The sequence below is a fragment of the Passer domesticus genome, chromosome 1, assembly GCF_036417665.1.
Source record: "Passer domesticus isolate bPasDom1 chromosome 1, bPasDom1.hap1, whole genome shotgun sequence".
Classification (NCBI taxonomy): domain Eukaryota; kingdom Metazoa; phylum Chordata; class Aves; order Passeriformes; family Passeridae; genus Passer; species Passer domesticus.
Window position 1 is genome coordinate 22,724,573 of NC_087474.1, and position 23,872 is coordinate 22,748,444.

Sequence of the window (23,872 nt, forward strand, 5' to 3'; positions counted from 1 at the left end):
CACAATGTTTGTTAAGTTGAAATACAGTTCACGTAAGAAGCTTCGAAGTCCTAGGAGGAATATACAACCTTAACAGCATTATAATAAAATAGTCTTACAATATAATAGGTACATTCCAGTCTTCTTCTGACTGAATCAAAGCTGTATCCATTTTTAAAAAAAATTATTTCATCCACTACGTTTGGTTAAAAACATGGGTTTCTGGAACTGACTGATATACATATGTGACTTTGGCATCAGTGAATATATCTTTATCCACTTTAGTTCTAATTTTATACGGAAAGATCAAACACCTCCTAAATTTGAAGCTGTTAACAGAGTTATTAAAACAACTAAATTTTCAATAGTTTTCATGTTTTCTTTTCCTCCCTGGGGATTTTTGCCAGACTAAGATGATACAATATTGCTCCAGAAAGTACTTATACAAGTGAAAGATAATGCATGTCTGAAAGCATAAATTATTTCTCCTCATGAAAATGAAAAAAATCAAAACAAATGTTAAACAGACACAGTCAAAATGTAGCAACATCAATCCCTCTGCTTCTCTTCCCAGGTATAAACTTTTTGTCTAACACCTCAACCTATGATCCTCAATGTGGCACTTTGCTGTGAAATTGCCAGGAAAGCGGAGGAGTTGGTATATGCATTTTAGTAACAGTAATGCAAGCACATCCTATCGTAGGTAGGGGTCCTCCCTTACAGATGCAGAATATGAGATAACACAGAATATGAGATACCATGACAACAAAATTTCATTCTTGTCCTCCCAGTTACTGAGAGCATTCCCAGCTTCTGTAGCAACTGGTCATGATTCCCTCCACCCTTCAGCCCATCCACTGCAGAGCACACCACAGGCCAACAATGAACATTTCTTGCTCTCAGAATGTACACAAACTCTCCTGGCAAGAAGGACATAAAACAAAAGTAGTCTCTTGGGGAAATAAAAGGCAAAGGAAAAGGGATAAGGAGTACAGGATTTATTTTATCCATTCTAGCAATATCCAGCACTTCACCTTCAAGGGAAGGTTCAAGTAGTCTCTGCCAAAACAATAACAGAATCATCTGCTTGCAGCTGGAAGCAAAGGTCTTAATGATTTCAAGCAATCATGGAGTCACAGAATGGCATTACTGGTATTGGAAAACACCTTAAAAATCTCACTGCCATGCACAGAGACACTTTTCACTAGACCAGGTAGCTCAGAGCTCCATCCAACCTGTCCTTGAATACTGCCAGGGGTGGGGCAGCCATAACTTCTCTGGGCAACCTGTTCCAGTGCCTCACCACCCTCACAGTAAAGAATTCTTCCCTAATATCTAATCTAAACATACTCTTTCAGTCTTAAACCACTCCCCTTTACCTGTCACTACATGCTCCTGTAAATAGTCTCTCTCCATATTTCTTGTAGGCTCCCTTCAGGTACTGGAAGGTTGCAATTAAGTCGCCTCTAAGCCTTCTTTTTTCCAGGCTGAACAATCCAAATTCTCTCAGCCTTTCCTTGTAAGGTAAGTGCTCCATCCCTCTAATCAGCTTGGTGACCCTGCTCCAACAGGTCCCTGTCCTTCCTGTTCTTGAATGCTACATTTGGTATAACAGTAGAGATTCAGTAAATTTAGAACTCTGAAAGAGGAATAAAATCACAAGTGCACCATTTTCACAAAGAGATTATATCTGTTACTTTGTGCTGCAGTTCATGTCCCAAGCTCGGCACTATTCAATTTTGATGCAACAAAATCCTGTGAGATCACAACACAGTTTGTCTGATTTATCTCTGAAATACTATCTCCTAAAATCTTTCTCCTTAAATACCTTTATAGTTTCAGTAGGCACTCCGGGCTCTGGAACTTTATCCAAGTAAGTAGTCAAGTCTTGATCCACATGTTCAAACACTAATGTTAACTTGGTCTCTCTGTCTGTTCGTGACACGGTGCACACATCAAACAATCTGAGAAGAGGAAAAGAAGAGAAGAGGTAAGTATGTAGGAACCAGTATAAATGTAACATGCATCTCAAGCATGTCTATTTAAATTTCTTACAGTATACAGAATGGAAAAGAGCATTCCAAAGGTAGACCAATCTTTGAGCTCTTGATTCATCAGATAACAGCTGATGTATCAAAATTACCATCTCAGTCTCTCACTTGTGAATTCTGAAATAGGATTAATTAATAAGAACTCATAAACTGTTAAATGCAAAATAATTACATGAAAATAATTTATTTTTTTGACACAGTAACCTGAGTTACTACAGAAAATTATATGACATATAATGAATTATATGACATAATTATAAATTATATTACATATATGACATATTTATACACAATCTAGGCTCCAGTACTTACAGATTTAAAAAAAAAAAAGGCAAAAAGAAAAAAGAAAAAAAAAGCCGGAAATATTTTTGAAAAATACGTAAGAGTGTTTGCATGCACCTTCAGTTTCTTTCCACATAATTCCCAAGTATACCATTACACAGCTGTATAATTTGATCTATTTCAGCAGAAACAGAATTGTCTCGCTGATTCCTCTTGCAAATTCCTGGACGAAAGGAATCAGCATTGCTGATTGGAAAAAAGCTTTGTGCACAACATGTCAATACTTCTTTCATTACTTTTGGTCATTCTTTTACTGGAACTTCTTTATCATTTCACCTTGTTGCACAACACCGAACTAATCTACAAAGCCCTTCATAACCACATTCCTATCTGATTACTTTCTATTACTTTTTCTTTTTAAGTAGGATTTCTCTCATCCTCACCGTGTACCATGCCAGCTTTAGGTTTTACCTTTTTCAAGAACATCTGCCCATCCTTCTGTGCTTCACACCTATATTCATACCAGTGATATTCATTATCCTTCTTCAAGTCCCACTTCAACAAAATCCCAATAGGAAACCATCTGAACAGCAAGAAGGACATTTCTTCCCTACACACATACTTTACTTATGTGCTTATTCATTTATATTACAAGACCAGATCACATTTCTCTCTGAGGTGAGGCAGAAAAATGAATCTACTTTTACTAGCTGACAGCAGATTTAAAAAATGAAGTTACTGAGAAAAAAGGTCTAGACAGTTAAACTGAAGAATCTCTCATTGATAACAGACCAAACTAGTGTTGGTACTATGGCTTATTTTTTCCAACATCATATCAGTGATGCTGGTTTATTACTTTTATCTTTCACATTCTTCCTTATAATTACTTTATTAGAATTAAGAAGTGTAGGACTTCTGGTAATGTTCTCAAGTAATATTTTTGTTGTTTGTTCAAGGACTAAAGGCTTTATATGCAGTATTTGAAGTCAACTGATCATACACGAAGCCTTGGGGGTCCCTTCTTTTCCCAGAGGACATCTGACAAACAGACAAGGACAAGATGTACATGAGATCTTGCACTGAGATTTAATTTCTTACCTTAAATCTCAATGTATTTCACATTAGGATTGGCATAACCACTTGGGAAGAATGTAATTTGGGTTTAAGAGAGCAGTATTTTTCACTTGACATTTACCATAGAAAGGCTGTGCTTTCATTTGACAGCATTTCCAAAATAATCTTTGGTCTGACACTGAATAAATTATTAGCCATCATATTTTGAAAATGTATACATGCGCATTCATTTTAGGTTAAGGAAGCTTTTCAGTGAGTAATAAATTAGGAACCAGAGTTCCAGAATATGATAATAAGACTGTCACCCTACCTCTACTTGAAGACTAATCTGTACTTAATCTGTAATCACAATCTGAAGAAACGAACATTAATTATTATGGTAACACAGTGACTGTAAGAGAAAATGTTTTGGCACATTTCTTCTAACAACAGATACCGTTCTCTAAGATTACCTCAGTGGGGTGTACGTGTCCTGTACATGATAAGTAAGTTTTGTGAAAAGTCACAAACCTTCCTGAAAAGTGAAATTTACTGGTATTTGGCTGGAGGTTAATAATCTGTAATATATTTATATAAATCAACATGGAATGTAGCCGGACTGCCTATAACCCCAACACATGCAAATAGAGAGGAGCCAGACAGGTCTCAACATCTGAACATAAACACTGGAAAATATTTCCAACTGTATGATTCCTTTGTGTTGACCTACATTCACCTAAAATGTTCTAGAACACCCCTTTTGCCAGGTATTTACTACAGTGTTAAAGAAACATATTTTCAACTATAGCAGAGTTATAATTAAAGAAAAAAAGGAAAAAAAGATTTCACTGTATTAAACTTAGAAGCAACATGTAATTTCCAACTCACTGAGGAGGAAAATGTTGACTCTCTGTTAATTCTTCTGTATGTGGGTTATTTTGATTCTGGTATTTTCTGGCACAGCAAAATAAGGAACTCAGAGAAGCACAATTCTGGTTACCTTTTACTGAGTAATAATATTATCACTGAGTATTAATATTATCTTTCTTTTTTGTGTACTCTTTATGTGAAACTCTAATTTACTATTAATCATAAAAGCTCTAGATTTGGCACTGGGCTGGGTAGAAGTGCATTGTGTTTACTCACAGAAAATATAGCTGCTACCTTAGAAAGACAGTAATTTAAATCACAGGTTATATTAATCCATGATATTACAAAAATCCAGTATCTGGCATTGCTCCTGCTAATCATTCTTGAAATAGATTGAGAAAGACACAGCCTCTTTATTTAGTAGTTTCCACAGGGATAAAACTACTTTTTATAAATTATACTCTCTTACATTCACTGTGAGAATATCACCCATAAAATTGTCTTTGTTAATTAGGAACATCTCTGCTGGCTACACTGCACATCTCTGAAGCCATTTCCTCATGATTTTCTGTATCTGATGCATTAACATTGCACGTGACTGCCTCTCTGGAATAGGCAACAGCAAAAGGCCTTTTATTTAAAGAGTTACTATGTGGACACTGTCATAAGTGAAGTAAATGTACCTCAATTAATACAGGATTTCCATACTGAATACTTTGTAAACACAAGCCCTGCCCTTCTATTGTACTTACAAAAGAAACGTTTGAATTATTTGATTAAAGTAAGATCCGCTATGGGAAATCCTGCAAGTATTTAACAAGATGTTTGGCTGGGAGTCATACACCGCCCAACGTGTCCATCTGAACTGGAACACTGTAGAAGAGACACTAACGGAGAACTTGGGTTTTAATGCAGACATTTTTTCAAGTTAATTGTACTAAAGCAGGAACTTATCAGCTACAAATCTCTGTCTCTGTTTTATATCAGGTGTTTAGTGCCTAGTGCATCCTCCTATAATCCAGCAGAATACTCGCCTTCCAACAAAAATACTCTGGCATTTTTTGCATGCAGAAAACCAGATGATGCTCTTTGTAGTCCCCATAGCTTCTTACAACACAAAATCTGACAAATGCATTCTCAGTTCACTTTCATTTTACAATATGAATACCTAATGTTTTTAAAGGAAAGACAGTTATTACTTTGAAAACTATTGCATCTACTGAGTGGTAGATTGCAACTGATCCCAGAAAGCCCCTGAATGTTACTAGATTTGCTTTGATCTGATCTGATCTGAGATGATCTGAGAATTGCTGTGAAGTTTCCTGCTCTCAAATAGCATGAACATTTTTTCCTGAGCAAAGTGAGATAACAGCGATGGAAATCAGGCCCAACAGCCCAAGATGCCTGCAAGAAATACTGAAAGGCAGATCTGACTGTAAGACCTGAAAAAAACGTAGGACATAATTTCTCTTGGCTGTTGTCAAACAGATGAGTAGGTACACTTGGAAAATAAACTGGATCATAGTCAAAAAGAAGACCAAGAATTAGATACTTGCTGCCAATGCGTCCAAGAGCTTACTGTTATTTCTACTGCAGTAGGACTAAGCCAACATGAACACATACGTACCTCTGTACGGTCACTCACAGCACTGAACAAAACCGGTCCTCACATCCTAAAGATTTCTAGTAACATGGATTTACTTTAATTTTCTTTGGAACAGTGTCTTCCTTGAAAGAGTTACTTCCTAGCTTACCCATAACAGAGGAAGAGAATTGGAGCCTTTGATTTATGTGTAGGAGAAATGCTTTACAAGACTGTGGTTACATCAACAGTGGCATAATAATATGTTACGGTTTTAAGATTTCGCAGGTCTGAGCAAATACACAGATGAGAAGTTTGGTGGCCTCAACCTAACTCTAAAAGGTATTCATCTGCATGACAGAAAACCAGAACAGTACTTGTGCATTGACAGTGTTTACGTAAACACCACAAGACTGGGATATTAAGACTATCACAGGCCATGACTGAGGTTTATTGACAAGTAAGGGGAGGAGGACCTGAATAATTTCTGCTTTTACTTCCTTTGGCTCAGGTTAATCCTGGAAGTTCATAAGCACAGAAAATTTCTGCCTTTCATACCTGGAAGTATTGAAGAACAACAGTTGATCGTCCTTTTAGTCCAAATTTCAGCAGCAGCCTCAGATTCCTGTGTTCTCAAGAAGTCACTCAGCAGCAAGCCTGTTGTACACCCCAACTTTATAAATTAGGTACTCCCTAAAAAAAAAGTTTTACCCCTACTTTCAGTATTAGCTACCTTTTCCTTTCTTGATTTTGATGCAAAAAAAAAGACTGCTGACAGAAACCAGTCTCTACTTGGAATCACAAATACCCAATGTATTGGAACAAAGGGGTCATCTTTCAGATGAAGAAGACAATAGCTGGGCATCTGGAGTGGAACATGTGCATTAGGAGAACCAAGTCCCACATAGCAAAACAGGAAATAGAGTTTCCCACTCTGAAACATATGACAGAGTTCTTTCCCTCTGTTCAGGACATACTGCTTTGTCTCATTTTAATCAGCAATCACCCACTTCTCCAGGCCTCTGAAAGCTGGTATATCGATGTGGAGTTTTCTTGCTCAAAGGAGCTTTAGTAAGACACCTTTATATGGGAAAAAAGTGCACATGCAGAGAAGAGGACACTAAATTCAAAGTATTTGAATGGCATTTTTCCTGGGATAACATCTGTAGAACCACACAGTAATGCACGACCTAAGTTCCACCATTTTCAGAGGCATGTGGGGTCTTCAAGAGTTTCAAAATGTATTTGTAATTCCAGCTGCAGCTGCCCCAATGTGTATCAGTGCTTAAGGTATGACTCCACAGCAGACTGCAATATAACAAAGACTCTGACTGCACCAACAGAACCACCTCGGTACTGGAAACACACAGCACGAGGGCACAGCACTGCCTGCAGCACAGCCAGCGAGCCCACAGTCAGCCCCATCCAGCAACAAGTCAGATGCCCACAGCCAAACCTGATTAAATAATCTTGGGTATGTCTACAGTGCTCATGGCAACTTTATGTCTTAAATCCTTGTTCTCTACTTTCTACTAAGTTCTTGGAGTTTGGGAACATTTCTCCTGCTTTGCGACCCTTCCAGCAAAGAGCAGCAGGATCACCTTTTGTGTCCAGGAGAAATCTCTTAAAGGCAAACAGCAGTAAAAGCAGAACTTAACATCAGGTAAAATCAATTAATTTATCCAGGACAAGTAGATGTTCCGTGGATAGATGTTTTCAATGCTGAAGTCACTCATTAATTATCTACTGTGCACAGAGCAGAAAGAGCTACTGCAGAGAAGCGACTGTACAATGAGAGAAAGGCAGCAGAAAGTCCTGTTCTGGACACTCACTCCAGCAGAGCCCAGCCAACACTGTTGCTTACAGCCCACTCACCAGTGAGGTTTAAGGAAAGGAAGGGGGACATTAGGATGACAAGGCAATCGTTCATCTGCAAGCTGAGCTTTGTGCTGTAATTTTTTCCAGTCTCTCTCCCTTTTTGACTTGGAAAAATTATTTAACATGCTTAGCTGTATAAAAGAGGTTTTTGTTCTTTAAGTGTGCGTGAGGAAGAGAGACAGAGAAAGTGACAGAGAGAAATAGATGCTCGTGAAAGCGAAGTAAATAGCACTGGCTAAAGTCCGATAGAGTGGGCTGACTGGGCAAGCATTCAACGCTCAGTCCCGACTGCAGCCCTGACCTGCAACACCCCTGCTCTCCTGCACTGGGCCCCACTCAAGCAACGACGAGCTCTGGTGCCAGACTGAATGGTTTTGTGATGCAGACAAATGTCTGCTCTGATGAAACCACCAAAACCAGTTTTTATTTTCAACAGAAACCAAGATTTGTGCCCAAAAAATGAAAAGGCTAAGGACGTTTTCTCAGTGTGCCACTGAAGCCACTAAAAGATGCAGTTGTTAAACAGAGTTTTACTTCAAGGAAAAATAGGCCTGACAAGATATTCTCTGCACCTTTCTTTGTTTATAGCAGCATGCTGTCCATTTCAGCCCTCACACCGTCATTTCTTTTTCACCTTCTTTGCAGAGGGAGATTATCTTTAACAAACAAGGACCAGAAAAGGATCTCGTAAGACTCCGTAATTCAAACTATATCCTGCCTTGCAGAACTCCTCTTCAGGACTTATCCTACAGTTCACCAGTGTTTAAAATGCTTAATTCCTCACCAGTCCATGAACAATCTCACTGCAACTGATTTTATCCAAACTGGCCACACATGGAGCCCTTGACAATACGGAGGGAAAATACCAGCTGGGTGGAGCCTGAAGACACGCCTGTGCGCTGCCCTACCAAACACTGTCCCAGGGCAGGCCAGGGACACGCCAGCTCACCCCCAAATCAGAAAAATAACATGGCCTGTTATGAAGACAGTCGTTGACAGATTGTTTAGGATCAGCAATAGCTGTCTGACCTATTCATAGTGCTCTCATGTGATCCTTCAACAAGCAAATGTACACTGCCTTTCCAAGTCATGTACACTGCTGCTATACAGTGCTGTGAGCTTCCAGCAAGCTTCTGTAAGCTTCCAGTTCAGAGTACAAATTAAAGATGCTCCCATTCATTGGCAGTGTGTTTGCATCTGTTGTTTTTTAGATTTTCTTTATAATACTTTCCTTAGGGAACAGCTGTATTCCTTTTTAGATTCCCTAATTTGCTCAACATGCAAGTAAAACTTATGCCTGAATCTTGATTTTGTTTAATTCAAATTAAAAGAGCCCAGATGTTATTCTGGACTTCCAGCTGTACATGGTGTAAGATGAGATACAACAAAATCCAGTCTTTACTGTAGCTCACAAACTGCTTGTTACAGACTCCACATTTCAGTTTATATTTTGAATTCATTCTTGTGCCAGACCTACAGGATCTAAATTTAAGAAGAACATCTCCCTTCTAGGTTTAAGTAAAAACAACTCATCCTCAAAATTTATACTTTACAACAGTATAAATTATCATTCATTCTTCAATGGCTTAATAATCTAATCTATGTTCACATGAGATTTAATCATGATGCCAACATATCAAAAATAACAAAGGAAATAATAACCCTTCACTCCACAAAAAAAAAAAAAAAAAAAAAAAAAAAAAAAAAATGCAAAAAGTCAAATTTGAAGTACTGTTTAACACTCTGTACAATCTCATAGAGTTTTTAAAAAGTTTGCAATATCACAGCAGTTCCTGAGGTATTTAATTCAGCTTTTTAAAAACTGTATATAATTCCAATGCAAATTTGAGTGCAAACTCTTGCTTCTTATAGATTCATAGAAGAACCTAAGAATAACAAAGCAGCTACTGTAGAAGATGACACAAGAGGTCCTCTGTTTCGATGCTTATCATCAATCCAGGGGCTGCTGTTCCTGAAAGACCTCCAGGTTACTCTACAGCCACAATTATTCTGGACGATGGTGGATGCACTGAAAACTCATGTGCTGTTTGAGCCCTAATTAACCACTCAGCACACGCTAGGCCCTCGGGAATATTAGCAATTATTATGCTGAGGAGAAGCAGCCTGACTGAGAGTAACTCAGTCTAGCTGTCAGACACTGACACAGTAACTCAGTCTAGCTGAAGGGCCTAGCTGTCAGACACTGAAAAAGCAAGGTAAGGGGCCTTGCTAAAGGCTGCAAATATACCTGAGCACTAATGATGTCTCTACCACTTCCCAGGACGGACCAGTAGTGGCAGCACTTGAAAGGAGTCCAAAGCCATGATGTGATAGTGAAGAGCAGGGGAGACAGAGCAATAGATACAAAATATTTTGCTGTGGTTCCGTTACTGGGATCAAGTATTGTTGTAATTATCTGTGAGACACTGACACATTAAAGCCATGTAAGAAAATACATTTCTATTTTTCATAGGTAGAGTTGCGACCAAACAGTTTGTCCTTCTCAAAGAAGGATCAAGAGATGACTTTTAGAAGGGGAAAACTTCCAGAGTTTAATGCTACCATGAATTCCATTGCTAAAGCAAAAGAGCAAAAAACAGAAGAAAAGAAAAAAGCCTTAGGAAAAACAAAAGGCGAAATTGGCTAAAGTTTGCAATACTATACATGCACAACGTAAATAAGCACCATATATATTAGTAAAAAGAGATGTTAATAAGAAAACAAAATTAATTATTTTTAATTATTTGAATTGTGCCACTCTAATGTATTCAGGGAATACTATTACTAAGGGATTCTACAGACCTTTTAATGTAACACACTATATATCCATGTATTAAACAGAAAGCAATTAGCGGACAAAGGAGTAAACCAAAGTAAAACAGCGCATGGTTCACTCTCATGCTCATTTGTTTATATTTGGGTTTATTATTATGTATCATTTCTTAAATAAAAAGTTATTGTCTCTCTAAATGACATTATAGAAAGGAAATCCTTGGTAAGAGAATGAAACCAACATCACTGGAAAATAGGGTGCAAACTTCTACCAATCTGTTTATTGCTATGGCAGCATGGTCAGTTGACATGCAACACAAGCTTTGAGTAGTATTGTATTAAATTTTTTTAGGCCTGTCAGTAGAAGAATGCATTTTTGAAGCAAGAGTACCAGTGTGCAGAGTAAACCTGTCATAGATCTTGACCTTGCATGATCCGCCAGCCTTGAACTACCAAAGAACTTGTGCTGCGCTTAAAAACCTGGATGATTTTTAAGTATACACATCACCTAAAGCTTCATCTACCTTATCTGCCAGCTATCTTTCCCCTTTCTTATACTCAGCCAGTCATCACCTGGATAGAGCAATGTAAACCCCTGTCTGCCATTTCAATCCCTATCTGATTTTTAGCCATGCAGTGAGAACTCTACAACTTGGGTCCCAACATGCATGGTCCCCTTTTGCACTTAACCATCCTTATCTGTACCACAATCTCTGCTTCCTAACTTTTTAGTTACCCTTAAGTACTCAATCTGTGAATATGGGCTCTCATCTCTGAAAACTATGGTCATGATGTATTCTAAGGCATTCATCACAGTATTTGTTTGTCCTTAAATTCTGAAATTAATGAACTGTGAACTTTTGTTGTCCCAGTCTTAACCTGGGGGACTAGAAAATAGCAATAGATGTGAATAGTTATTGTTATCTTAAAAATGGAAACAGCAATTTAACACCAGATATTGAAACTGCATGAAAACAACTTTTAAAAAATGTCTACATCTGTTGAAAAAACCTGTTTATGGATTCACTAGAACTGCTCAAAATTTCCTGAAAATGGATCAGTTGTATCTGCCCACTTTCAACACAAGCAGTAAGGTGGTGAATGCAGTTGCCACATTCAGGATTAACTCAAATGAAAATCCAAAAGGTGTCTTACACTTTGTGTTTTGTTTTCCACAAATTTGTCCTGCATGAGGTTGTACCACCTAAAAACAGGAATGCAGTTCACAGTGCTTTTCGTATACGCGTGGTAAGGAGAGTGATTTCCATCAGGCTTTGATGCCAAATGTATTCCCAGTTATACCCCTGTGTGCCATGATGCCAGCAGCACCATGAACTTCAGACAAAGGGAATTCTTCATTCACTTCAGCAAAACCTGGAAGGGAGCACAGTGAACTCAAGCAACCTTCCAGTGGCACTGTACTGTGTCCTGTCACCACTACTTCACATGCTACAAATAACATCCCATCTGCCCAAAAGTAAACAGCACTCAGCTGATTTCCAAAAATCAAAATACAAAGGCAATTGCTCACATGGGTAAGAAAAACAAACAGGATCTGGCCAGGTTTTGTGAGGAAGCCAGATCTACACACATAAACATTGCCCTTTTCTTTTTAAGTTGCGGATGCAACAGAAAAATGGAGTGGCAGAGTAATAGATAACATTATGAGAAAAAAATGATGTGAGAGGATATTTATTCAAACACCATCCACCTACACCACAGCCTTGCACAGCCTGCGAAGCAACGAGTTCTCTTCTCAGCTTCCATGGAAGAGATACAACTCCTGCAATGGAGTTACTCAGCAACTGGGGGTTACTTTGACCGGGTCGTGTAGGTCTTCATTTACTCAGGAGAAAGGAGTAAGTTGACTGAAGCACTCTGGGGAGGGTACTGTCTCTCCCTGCTTGCTATTGAAGATGCCTAAACGACTAACTTAGACAAGATGCTTTAATTTAAATGAATTTAGAAGATATTATTATTTCCCAGAAAGACTGTAACTGATCAATTTTACTTGGTGGGAATGCAGATTCAGTTCAGTTCATTTCTGAAGTAATTTAAAAATATTTCTTCCATGTAGACGTTGAAACAAAATGGGAGACAAGTCGAAAGAAAAAAAAAGACACTAAAACCACCTCTGCCCTATTCACTCAACCCTCAAAGACCAGGATCAATCCTAAACAGCTCAACATACAAGAGCCTTTACCTAGACCTCATGAAGTTGGTACTTTTTTTTATTTAACTGGCTTTGGCACAGGTCCAGAATTTCCTTTAATGTGAAAAGGAATTTCACCTGTGACAAACTTGCAGGATTGAGTTTAATATTCATGTTCTGAAGAACAGAAACAAATGGGACTAATAAACCTTCAATAGAAATTTACAAGATTCTTCTGGCTTAATAAATTTAGCTGGGGGCAATTGCTCTTAAACACTCAATACATAAAAAGGGATCCTTTTTTCCATTAGCATGTAAATTCCTTACACGTTTCATCAGAACTACATCTTGCAGGTGTTTTAGGAGTTAAGACACCATTGTGGGCTTTTCCCCATTCGTGACCATTCAAATGTGGCCATGTAAGCTCCTTGTCTGTCTTGTCATTTCTTCTATGAAGCTTTTTTAAAATTAATTAATTCATAGCACATGTAAAGTAAACTAAAAATATTTTTGTAAGCTTCTCAGGTGCTGTCATCCTCTAGTTCTTAAGGTAGATGTCTGATACACGTTTCCTCCCTTTCTAGCCCGTTTACATGGCCCTGTGAGCCAAACATTTAAAGATTAATGCACATGGAGTGAGTATTCTGCAGGCTACACAGCTCTTTAAGTATTTCCTTTAAACTCTTGCACACATATGTAAAAGAAAACAAATTAAAGATTATTTGAAGAGTTTGGCAATGAAAATGAGGTTTTAGTAGCATTTTGAGCTGGCAATAAATTTTATTTGACTGTTTTATTACTACAGGACAAAGGCAACTATTTCTTTTGGGGTGTCTTTCATCAGCACGGGATGAAGGTTTACATTTTAATGTATGGGTAGTTTTGAAATCAGCATTTTGTAAATTACAGTTTATGTCAGATGTAAACACATGGCAAAACTGCTTTTTGATTGTTTTGATACATCATCTTTCACACTTCTGAAAGAAATTAGCAAACTGTAATAAATCTCACAAAACATGGTCTGGTTCCTGGAGCGCTAAAACATTTTTACATGAAGGCAAACGAAAACGAGGCCCATGGATGCAGGTGGTGGCAGCAAAGCAGGGTGTGCTCTGTGATGCCCAGGCAGACAGTGTGGGTCTGGGCTGAGCTGAGGGGTGCCTGAGCACAGTGGGGATCGTGGCTGAGGCTGCGGGGGCTAGCAGGGCTAGCACGGCTTCGTGGCCACCAGCCAGCTCACGACATCAGTGGAGCTGGGAGGCATCTGCCTGGGAGTGAGGCAGGGCTGGCTCCCATCTGCCTGCAAATGATGCAAGGACTTACAAAGCAGTGGACATGGACTACTTAAAATCATAGAGAAGTCAGTGAGAACCTTAATTTGCCAGGAATTATCGCTTCACGTCTGTCCTGCTCTTACACTATTCCCTACACCAGGAACCAACTTTCTCAGTTCAGAGTATAAATACTGACTGAGACAGAAATTGTTCTAACCCTTCCTAAGCCATATATGAATTGTTTTATTAATGTAATTATTTTAATTTCAAGAATGAGTCAAGAGACAATGAGGGCTGAATGAGGTGCTCCTCATTATTTTCTATATTCTATCCCTAAACTCCAATCACCCTGTTTACCTCTGTTGGGAGAAACAGCACAAAAATACTGCAGTTGATGGTCTTAAGCCTTTGTAGAGTTTACTAAACAGGCCCCACAGAACCACCACAGTCTACGAAAGCCTTTTCTGTGGTCAGCCTATTCCAGTGACACCCTACTTTTTTTTTTCCTAATCTTCACCTTTTTCCCATCTAACAGAAACACTCCTCTTAGTTCTACTTTAGTGCTTCTCTTTATCTTCAACTTTAAAAAGCAGTCAAGGAAAAGACAAATTGTCACAAATATGAAAAGTATGTAATCATACCGGGTATCATGAGAAAAGTACAATTTTTTATGTGAATTTTCAGGCTCACTGCACTACAGGTATTTAATTATGGTGTCACTGAACTACCAATTTTATCAATTGCTATGTCATGTAACTTCTGAACTTTTGTGTGAGTGAACTGTTAGCAGTGACACTAGAGAATTTTTTTTTCACTGACATGTCCAGCACACAATGGAATAGAAGGAGGCAGGAAATAAAATAAGATTCTTAACTCAAGGACTAATCAAATTGAATAGATACAGGGAACACATTAAGGGAATGCATGACCTTAGATAGTAAAGATATGGCTCCATTAATTGCACGGAGAAAAAAGAAATCATAAAACTGTCAAGATAAGTTAAGTGATTTAGGAACAAATGTCCCAAATTACAAAATAATCTATGTATTTAGGGTAATCAGTACATTTGGGAATCACTTGTTGTCCAAAGTCTCATAGACCTTCAATGACTTCTCAATGATTTTCAGTTAATATCCTAAAGCCTAAATCACAATATAAGCTTGGAAGAAAAAACTGAGACTAGCTGCCTGCATTAATAAGCACTCACACAAAAGACATTTACATCGAGAATGTGTAGATAACACAGACCACAAGATGATTCCCATTCTTCGACAGCAAATGAAGAGCCAGGAAAGATCCAGCCCCAGAGCTTTTCCTTACGGCACACTTCAGTTTGAGAGTCCTTCCATCACCCCAGGTCCCTGAAGCAGTAGGATATTCGTGAAATAAAACTCCTAAGTTATTCCAGGAAGCTGACCTCTACCATTTTACACAGGATATTAAATAGACCCCAGCTGTCTCCACTTAGAAGTGACTTAGTTCACGTTTTGTAAAGGTCCATTCAGCTGCTTTCTGAGTTATTGCAGAATTGAAGTGACTTTCTATGAAGAAAAACAAACTATCCAGTGATTTCCCTTACCTACTTTTCATGCAGGCATATCTTGGTTTTCAAACATCACAACTGGCATCTAGAAGCTCTAATGTAAGAATCTGTGTTTCGATTATGAAAATATTTGACTGACAAATAGCTGTGTCATGTCCATTGGAAGAAACATACAAAGCAAAGCTTTATTTTTTGCTAAATGCAGGTAGACACAGTAGTCTTCATTTCTATGGATGCCCCTGTATGCAAGCACTTATGGTGTATGACTATGGATCTAAACACAGTACAGTTCACACAATTTCACCACAGAAGGCAGAAAAGTGACATGGATTTAGAACTGTCAAAGCAAAAGAACATTTCTTCAGGCTTGTGACAATAACAGCGATCAAAATATCAGAAAAGCCATGGTAATCCACGTCCACTCAGAAAATTTTAGTTTTATTTCAAGAACTCAACAGACTTTTCAAAAAAAGCCCCCATTTAAAAGCTGAAAAATGTTATTGCAATATTTTTGTATAAGGATGTGCTCTGGGATGACTGAGTTCTCAAACTAAGTGACTAATGCTGATAAGGGATGGCAATTTCATGCTTGAAAGAAGAAAGATTAAAGTCACCTTGAATTTTGCAAGATCTGAAAACTTTTTACAAGTATTAAAGGAGATACATAATCACATCATCTCAATATTCTCTAATGACCTTAAAAATAAGTATTTGTACTGTGAAAAAGAGGAGAAAAAAGTAATCTGTTATAAAAAACTAGTTGTGCTGCTTTTAAACATTGACATTCATTGTTCAGTTGCCTGCTGCCCAGGTGAGGTTAAGCCAATAGATGCCAAAAGATGCCTGGGCTCTTTGCCACTGACATTACGATTCATAATTTATATTTACTCTTTCCAGAACATATTAAATAAAATGTACTATTTTATTATACTAAAAGTGAGATGGCATTTCAGTACCATGTTCCAATTTTCAAAGTCATGTAAATTCTTAAAAACCATTAGCTTTTGGGATGGTTTTTTCCCGGACTTGCCCTTATCCCTTTTCCATTTTTGTCTAAATTTTAAAAAAGAAAATTGTTCACACATTTTCAAAGCATAGGCACTAAATGTCTAACAATCCTAATTCATGTTACAAAATAATAATTCTCACGTTAAATGGAGTAAAATCTTGACATTTTCATGGTTTTCCTTTTCCACATATACCCACATGTGTAATATGCATATCCAAACAGCTTAACAGAGTAGATTATTTGCTTTACTACTACTATATTGTCTTAGTAGACCCATAATAAACAAAACTGTTTTCAAGCCTGTTATGTCAAATTATAGAATGGACACGTCACATAAAAAATCGTGGAGCAGAATCTTTTAGCAGTATTGATTGATTTTAATTTTGAAAGCTATTACTCAGCAATGTGGACTGACATGTTTTGAGTTTATGGAAAAACAAAAATTCCCCCAAAATTATTCCAAGAGATAAAGGTATAGCACCCCTGATTTATAAAAACTCAGGTCTTGGATAATTCAGACTGGAATGTAAGTTAGACACCAGAGTCTTCCAACTATTTGCAATTGTACAATTGTGCAATTTGCCCAAAATTAAATTGAGGCAATGAAACTATGTGCAGCACCAAAATTTTTTCAATAATGACATAATAAACCCACTTAGTGGCAAATCCTGTATGAGATCTGTATGGCAGAATGAAGGGTGATGACAAAATGAGAAACCACAACTGAGAAAGATTTGAAAGGTGCCTTAAACTACTTGTAGACTGCATGAACAGCCATCTCCCACACACATCATCAGTTACTTTGTCTCTTGTAAATCATTAATGATTTTTGACCAAAATGGCTTCTGCTGGAGCTTAAAACTGGGTACAGGGTAAGCAGTCAATGCCCATCCATCCCAGCTACTATCAGCTCCCTTTAGCACTTTAATGCCAAACACAAAATAGAAGCAGACTGTCTGAAGCCAGTAAATTTCACAGAGACCCACATTCTCCCACTACAGGAAGTACATACATTTTGCCAAGTGACAAAAAAAGTGCCTTGCACAAGTTCTTACCAAAAATCCACCTACAACAGACTTTGGTTAAAACAAATTTCCCCTATAATACTCATTTCATCTTCCATCTAAATTCCGGTACTGCAAGTGCCCTCTGATTTCTATACTAACTTTTTGTCCCCCTCCACCCAAAATAATTTCCTATTTGATATTGTGACATCTGTTATTTACTGTACAAACTTCCACTTTTCACCTTCAAACTTTACTGACTGGCATTAATCTCATTGAGATTGAGCAAGCTACAGCTGGGTGGCCACTCTACATTGGAATCATAAACTGGTTTGGGATGGAAGGGACCTTAAAGATCATCTACTTCCAATCCCCCTACCATGCACCCTTCACTAGACCAGGTTGCTCAGCTCCATCCAGTCTGCCCTTGAACACTTCCATGGATAGGGCATCCATCACTTTTCTGGGTAACCTGCTTAGCGAGTCACCTACCCTCACAGTAAAGAAATCTTTCCTAATATCTAATCTAAACCCACCCTCTTTCAGTTTAAAGCCAGTCCCTCTTGTTCTGTCACTACAAGCCCTTGTGAAAAGTCCCCCTCTGTCATTTTTGTGGGCTCCCTTCAGGTACTGGAAGGACACAAGTACATCATCCCAAAGCCTTCTTTTTCCTAGCCTGAACAAACACAAATCTCCTAGCCTTCTCTCACAGGAGAGCTGCTCTACCCTTCTAACCATCTCAGTGGCCCTGCTCTGGACTTGCTCCAACAGATCCATGTCCTTCCTGAGCTGGGGATCCTGAAGTTGGTTGCAGGGCTCCAGGTGGGGTCTCTCTCACCAGAGCAGAGCAGAGGGGCAGAACCACCTCCCTGGCCCTGATGGCCACACTGCTTTGGATGCAGCCCAGCACACCTTTGACCTTCTGGGCTGTGAGTGCACATGGATGGGTCATGTCCAGCTTTTCGTCTACCAGCACCCCCAGGTTCTTCTCCAAAGGGGTGCCCTCAATCCCTTCATCCTATGTTGATACTGGGGGTTGCCCTGACCCAGGTACTCGGTCTTGTTAAACCTCATAAGACTCCTGTGGGCCCACTTCTCAAGCTCATCCACCTGCGCTCCCTCTAGAGTCAAAATGAGCATTTCGAGAGAGCACTTCACTGTACTCCATCATGGGCACTGAGGGTGAATTATTCTCCTAAAGCACATGTTCACTCTGCACTCACTATATGACTAAGATAGAACACACTTTTAATATTACGATGAATAGAATGATTAATCACAATTAACTCATATTCCTATCTTGTTGCGCATGGCTATGTGTACCTTTTGTGAATCCATCCTGATACACTGGAGCACAGCCATAAAAAGGGTGAAGAAAGTCTGTTGTCTCCCTCAGACATTGCCCATTCCTCCAGAGAGTTTAAGAATCCAAGACCCTTAAACTGTCCTGCCGTATCTAGCATCCAGGAGGAGGATATAGATCAAAACAGCAGCCAGGATTTCAGTGACTGGAGAGAGCATGGATGTCAGAGAATGGTGACACAAGTGAAAAAAACTGTGCTGCTGTAACTCTCTATTTAAGTACTCACCATTTCAAATCTAAGACGTTTCATATCATTCCTCTTGACTGCTGAATTTTTGATTACTTCTTGTTTCTTAATCTCTGTATTCTAAAGCCTATTGTTACTATGTCAAGTTTGGGAACCATCCCTTTTCCAAAAAATGTCAGACTTAATTATTGTGGCCACTATGACTGTGTGTCTTGACTATTAAATTTCTTAAATCAGCTACTGAAAGTGACTTTAGGCTATGCAGAGAGTGATCTCTCTTTTTTGTACTCCAGGAAGGGCTACTTCATTGATTGTATCTCTAAGTTTTGTCTTTAAATCTTGTCTACTTGTCTTTAAACTTTGTCTACATGAAGAGTGGTTAAATTGTGCTTTATGAGTATTTTCATGAACTTAGTTTACTTTACAGCTTCTTCTAGAATCACAGGCTCAATATCCTTTCACTGATGTACAGGACAGCAAAAGATTATTTGCTTTTCACGACTTACGCTTTGCTTCTGCAGAATAATCTTGTTCACTCTCAACTCTGGGTTACTGGTAACCCAAGCACTCTTTGAACTGTACTTTCTTACAGACATCACAATATCCTTTTGACTTGAGATATTCCAATATACTTTAAGTGTCTTCTAAGAAAACGCCCTCATCACTGTCATCACCTGTCTGCCATTTAGCTATATCTACAAATACCTTTTATTTTTAGTCAAACATATTACCTGTCTCTTCTGTTCAAATCCTAACTGTTCTTGTACTGCCATGATCCTCAGTTCCAGTCTCACTACCGTATTTTTTCACTTAGGTACAAATATGTGCTTCTAAAATAACTGACATCTCTAAATTATGTTTTAATCTGACCAAATAAAATTACTTTATTACTTTTAAATAATACAACTTCTTGAGTCCTTAAGAATAAAGACAATATGAATAATAAGCAACAGAGAATTGAGAAATGCCAGCTAATGCCTTTTTTTTTTTTTTAAACGATGCTACAAACATCAAGGCAGTAGGATGAATGGGTTTCTATGCAGTGAGGAGATACAGGTGCTCAGGTCTGCAGAAGTATTAACTTGTCTGGGCTCTGCCTTAAGTTTAATGAGACATATCATTCTAATTTTCTGACCATAGTCATTGATTCCAACCTGTCTGGATATGGGTATTACTGCTCTGATTAAAACTTGTTGCTCAGCGTTTTATAAAAAGCAGAGATAAACAGTGAGGCAACAAATTGATTAAAGATGTCTACGAGGAAACCACAAAGATCAGTGGGTAGGCCTATCTCCATTAACAATCTAGAAGGTTATCTAAGGATAAACAACACACTAATTAAAGTGCAGATGTTGCCTAATCTCTATGTCATAAAGTTCACAAATACAAAGTATACTGATAGATAAAGTCGGCAAAACGAGATTCACTTTATAATCTACTTCCTAGCATAGAGAAGGAATACAGGTCATTGACTTTCACTGTCCTGAAAGAACCTGGAAATCAGTAATAAAAGTTCTAGAGCTGTGCTAGTAACATTAGACATAAGTTTCAATACTGTACAGCAAAGTCTCTAACTGTAGCTCTGCAAGCATTTGCACCAGAAGCATTTGCCCTTGAAGAAAGGAAATGTACACTGCACTGCAATCACTGCATCTGCGATGCAACCTGGAGTTCGAGAGATAACGCTGTACAAGATGTTTAGGTGACAACACAGAAGCAGAAATAGAGTATTTCAGAGGATACATGCTGAGTTAGAGAGGAATTATTTGAGGCGCAAAAGGGGAGCATAATTAGGAGTGTAACAGAAATGCTAAATCTACTTCAGCGAAAAACCTAATGAACTGTTACACCCCAGTTTGGTGAACTCAATAGCTGGAGCATATAAACTCTAAATGGTGAAGTCTCAAACATGCATGCTTGACGGGACACCTCTGCACAGTCTGCCTGTGCAAATGCATTTCTGCTCATCTTAACATCAGGACTTTATGATCTGAACAACCAAAGCTGTTTGAGTCAGTGTTGCTTTTCAAACTCCCCAGTAAAAACTCAAGCCCTAAATTTGCAACTTGATTTTTGGATTAGATGGAAGATGTGTATGCAAATCTGCCATTAGCAGCAAGTTTTAGGCTGATGACATAGATGAACAGCTAACTGCATATTGCTTTTCGGAACACACTGCAAGAACCAGAACCTCTTCCTTCAGCTCTAATCCTCTGGTTGAAATATTGCATGATGATACACTACCACAAAGGCAGGGCACTTAAAGATCAGAACTGTATTTTCTAGAGAACACCAGCTAACTACAATTTATTGAAGGTCTGTCATTTATTATGACACATATTTATATTCTAGACAGCCACAAGAGTTTTTCTAGGAAAATTATGTGATCATTAGAGAGGGAAACTGAAAAGCAAAAATCATACAAAATACATAGTACTGTGAATCTTAAGTATCGAATTTGATCTTTAATATGCAACACAAAAAACCACCCCAATATATTTATATGACGAGGGAAGGAGTAGAAAATCAAAACTACACAAAAAAAAGTGGTAATCTTACCGAGATTTAGTAAAAGGGATTCAATTTTAACTTGGATATAATGTATCTATGAGAATCCCACCATATTTCTATTTATATGTTGGATTTTATTCCAACTTTATTCAAAATACTGTTGCTAGGCATGTTTTAAATATGTTATAAGTAAATGTAAGACTTTCATATCCTATGGATGTTTTTACTATCATGGTGTTTTTAAAAAATGTATGATTCTGCATTTCTGTGCATTACATATATCCAACTTTTTTTTGTAGAAAAGGAATTCAATTCCCTGTTACAATGAGGGAAAGTTAAATGTGACATTCAATGGCTTCACAGCCCTCCCTTTTTATTGGGAAAGAGCAGAGTACGCAAGGTCCTCTAAGGTTGTTTCACTTCAGCAGTAGCTGTGTACCCAAACGAGTCCTCCCCCAAACATCTAACACAGTCAGTACATTCCCAACTCCTACAGCCAAGTTAAAGTGAAAACGGTCTTAGTTCAGTAATGATTGAGGTGGTTTGCTCTAATCAAATTAAACCAGCCAAATGTTCTTTTCAAAGGTAACTGTCTACTCTGCAGCTGTATGCAAAATACCACATCAAATGTAGGAAAAAAAAGTGATAGAATTCTATCCTTACAGTAGAGCCCTGGCTCCACAGATGAAGAGAAACAAAAGCACCAGTGCAGCTAGGAATTACGATCACAGAAAGCTCCCAGAAATATGCTAACTTAAGAAACAGTGAACAAAGTACTGAAATTTCCAGTTTATAATTAATTGATTTCAGGGAAAGGGAGTTTTCTGGCATTGTTAAACAGCAATTTATCACACTGACCACACTTCAAACAGATATTAAAAGACTAGCCAAAGTTTCACATAAAAGAGAGAAAAAAATCACACAGGCTTTTCCACTCTATTTCTCACTTCATTTCTCTGTTTCTATCAAAATATGCAATATTCTGCACTGACTAATGTTGCAAAAGTCTAAACTCAATAGGTTTCACTTAAACTCAGTATGATTCATCCTAGAACTGAGTTTTCAGTCATTAAATACGGGAAATTCCTGTAAAGATGAATTCATGTCTGAGTTAAGTTTTTTATTTTCTTTTATTAAGAGAAGATCAGTCACCTGTTAATGATAATCCAGAGTAATAAGCAGTCAGTGTTGGTATGAACCCTTTTAAAACAGTACAGAACTTTCTGCTAAGCTCATAGATTGTTTGCTAGGTATGCCATGGGACACTCACCCAAGGACAACTCTACCAATACCAGCAAATTGGCACACCCTGTATTTAGGTGTGAGAAACATTCACCTCATCCTAAAATTATGTGAGATACTTCAGAGAATAGAAACCCATCTTCTTCTGGAACTCTACAAAGACATCTAAAGCATCATATGAAAGAGCTTCTTACTACTCATATAAAACATTTTTTATGCTGCCTAAAGAAAACACAACTGTGTGGCTAGAAAGTTAAGGTCTGATTTTAAAGGGATTATTTAGGAGACTGTTTCCTTTTTTTCTTATGATGGGACAAATTTTCAAAGGTAAAGGGTAAATAAATAAATATAAAAATCAATACAAAAAATTTGGATGCAATGAGGTATTTTGAAAATATTTCGGAAATCCACAGTCATGTTTCCATTCTCTGACAATCATCTCATCAAAAGCTTCCCAAACGCCAAATGCCAAAGGACACAATGGAAAAAAACACTCCTTGGAAAATTCTGAAGAGGTTTATTTATTAAATACAAATATTCTTTAGAGTTTAAAGGTATACCTGGTAAATAATCGTGCCTGCATAATTAGAAGTATTTTTCAGATTGTAAGAAGATATGAAGAACAGGTGTAAGTGGAGAAATCTCTCTTTTAAAAGAAAAAACACAACTTAATTATATATGTATATGGGTACACTTACCTTCTGATAATTTGTTAGATCATTAAAAATCAATCTGTTCAGCAATACTGGAAAATAACTAGATTTCATACCAAGCAAACTAAATCCTCTACATACATAAGTTTTGGAATGAACTGCAACCTCTATTGTATTTACTGTTACAAAACTTCATAGAATAATTTTAAAGCTTCAGAACTAAATTACATCACCTAAGAATTATTACAATGACAAATAATCACTCTTGATGTCAAATTCATGTTACTATCCTGTCAGGATAGTTATATTACTTATTCTGCATGATTCATTTTGACTTCTAATAGAAATATTCTCTAGAAATATGGCTTTAATCTAATACATGAATAAGAATCAGTATCTGTGATTTGTATTCTGATGTATATTGCCCCTGAACTCGATCCAGAAAGATGTTTTAAAATTCAGTGCAT

The 23,872-nt window shown here is 37.7% G+C and overlaps 1 protein-coding gene across 6 annotated transcripts in view; it reads right to left on the reverse strand.

Annotated features, from left to right (window-relative positions):
- Positions 1-23,872, reverse strand: part of CDK6 (cyclin dependent kinase 6) — a 136,974-nt gene that overhangs the window by 103,361 nt on the left and 9,741 nt on the right. For all 6 annotated transcript variants that reach the window (XM_064410125.1, XM_064410134.1, XM_064410172.1 and 3 more), the window contains one exon: positions 1,808-1,943. In XM_064410125.1, coding sequence (XP_064266195.1) covers positions 1,808-1,943 — 136 coding nt within the window. The remainder of the gene's footprint in view (positions 1-1,807; positions 1,944-23,872) is intronic.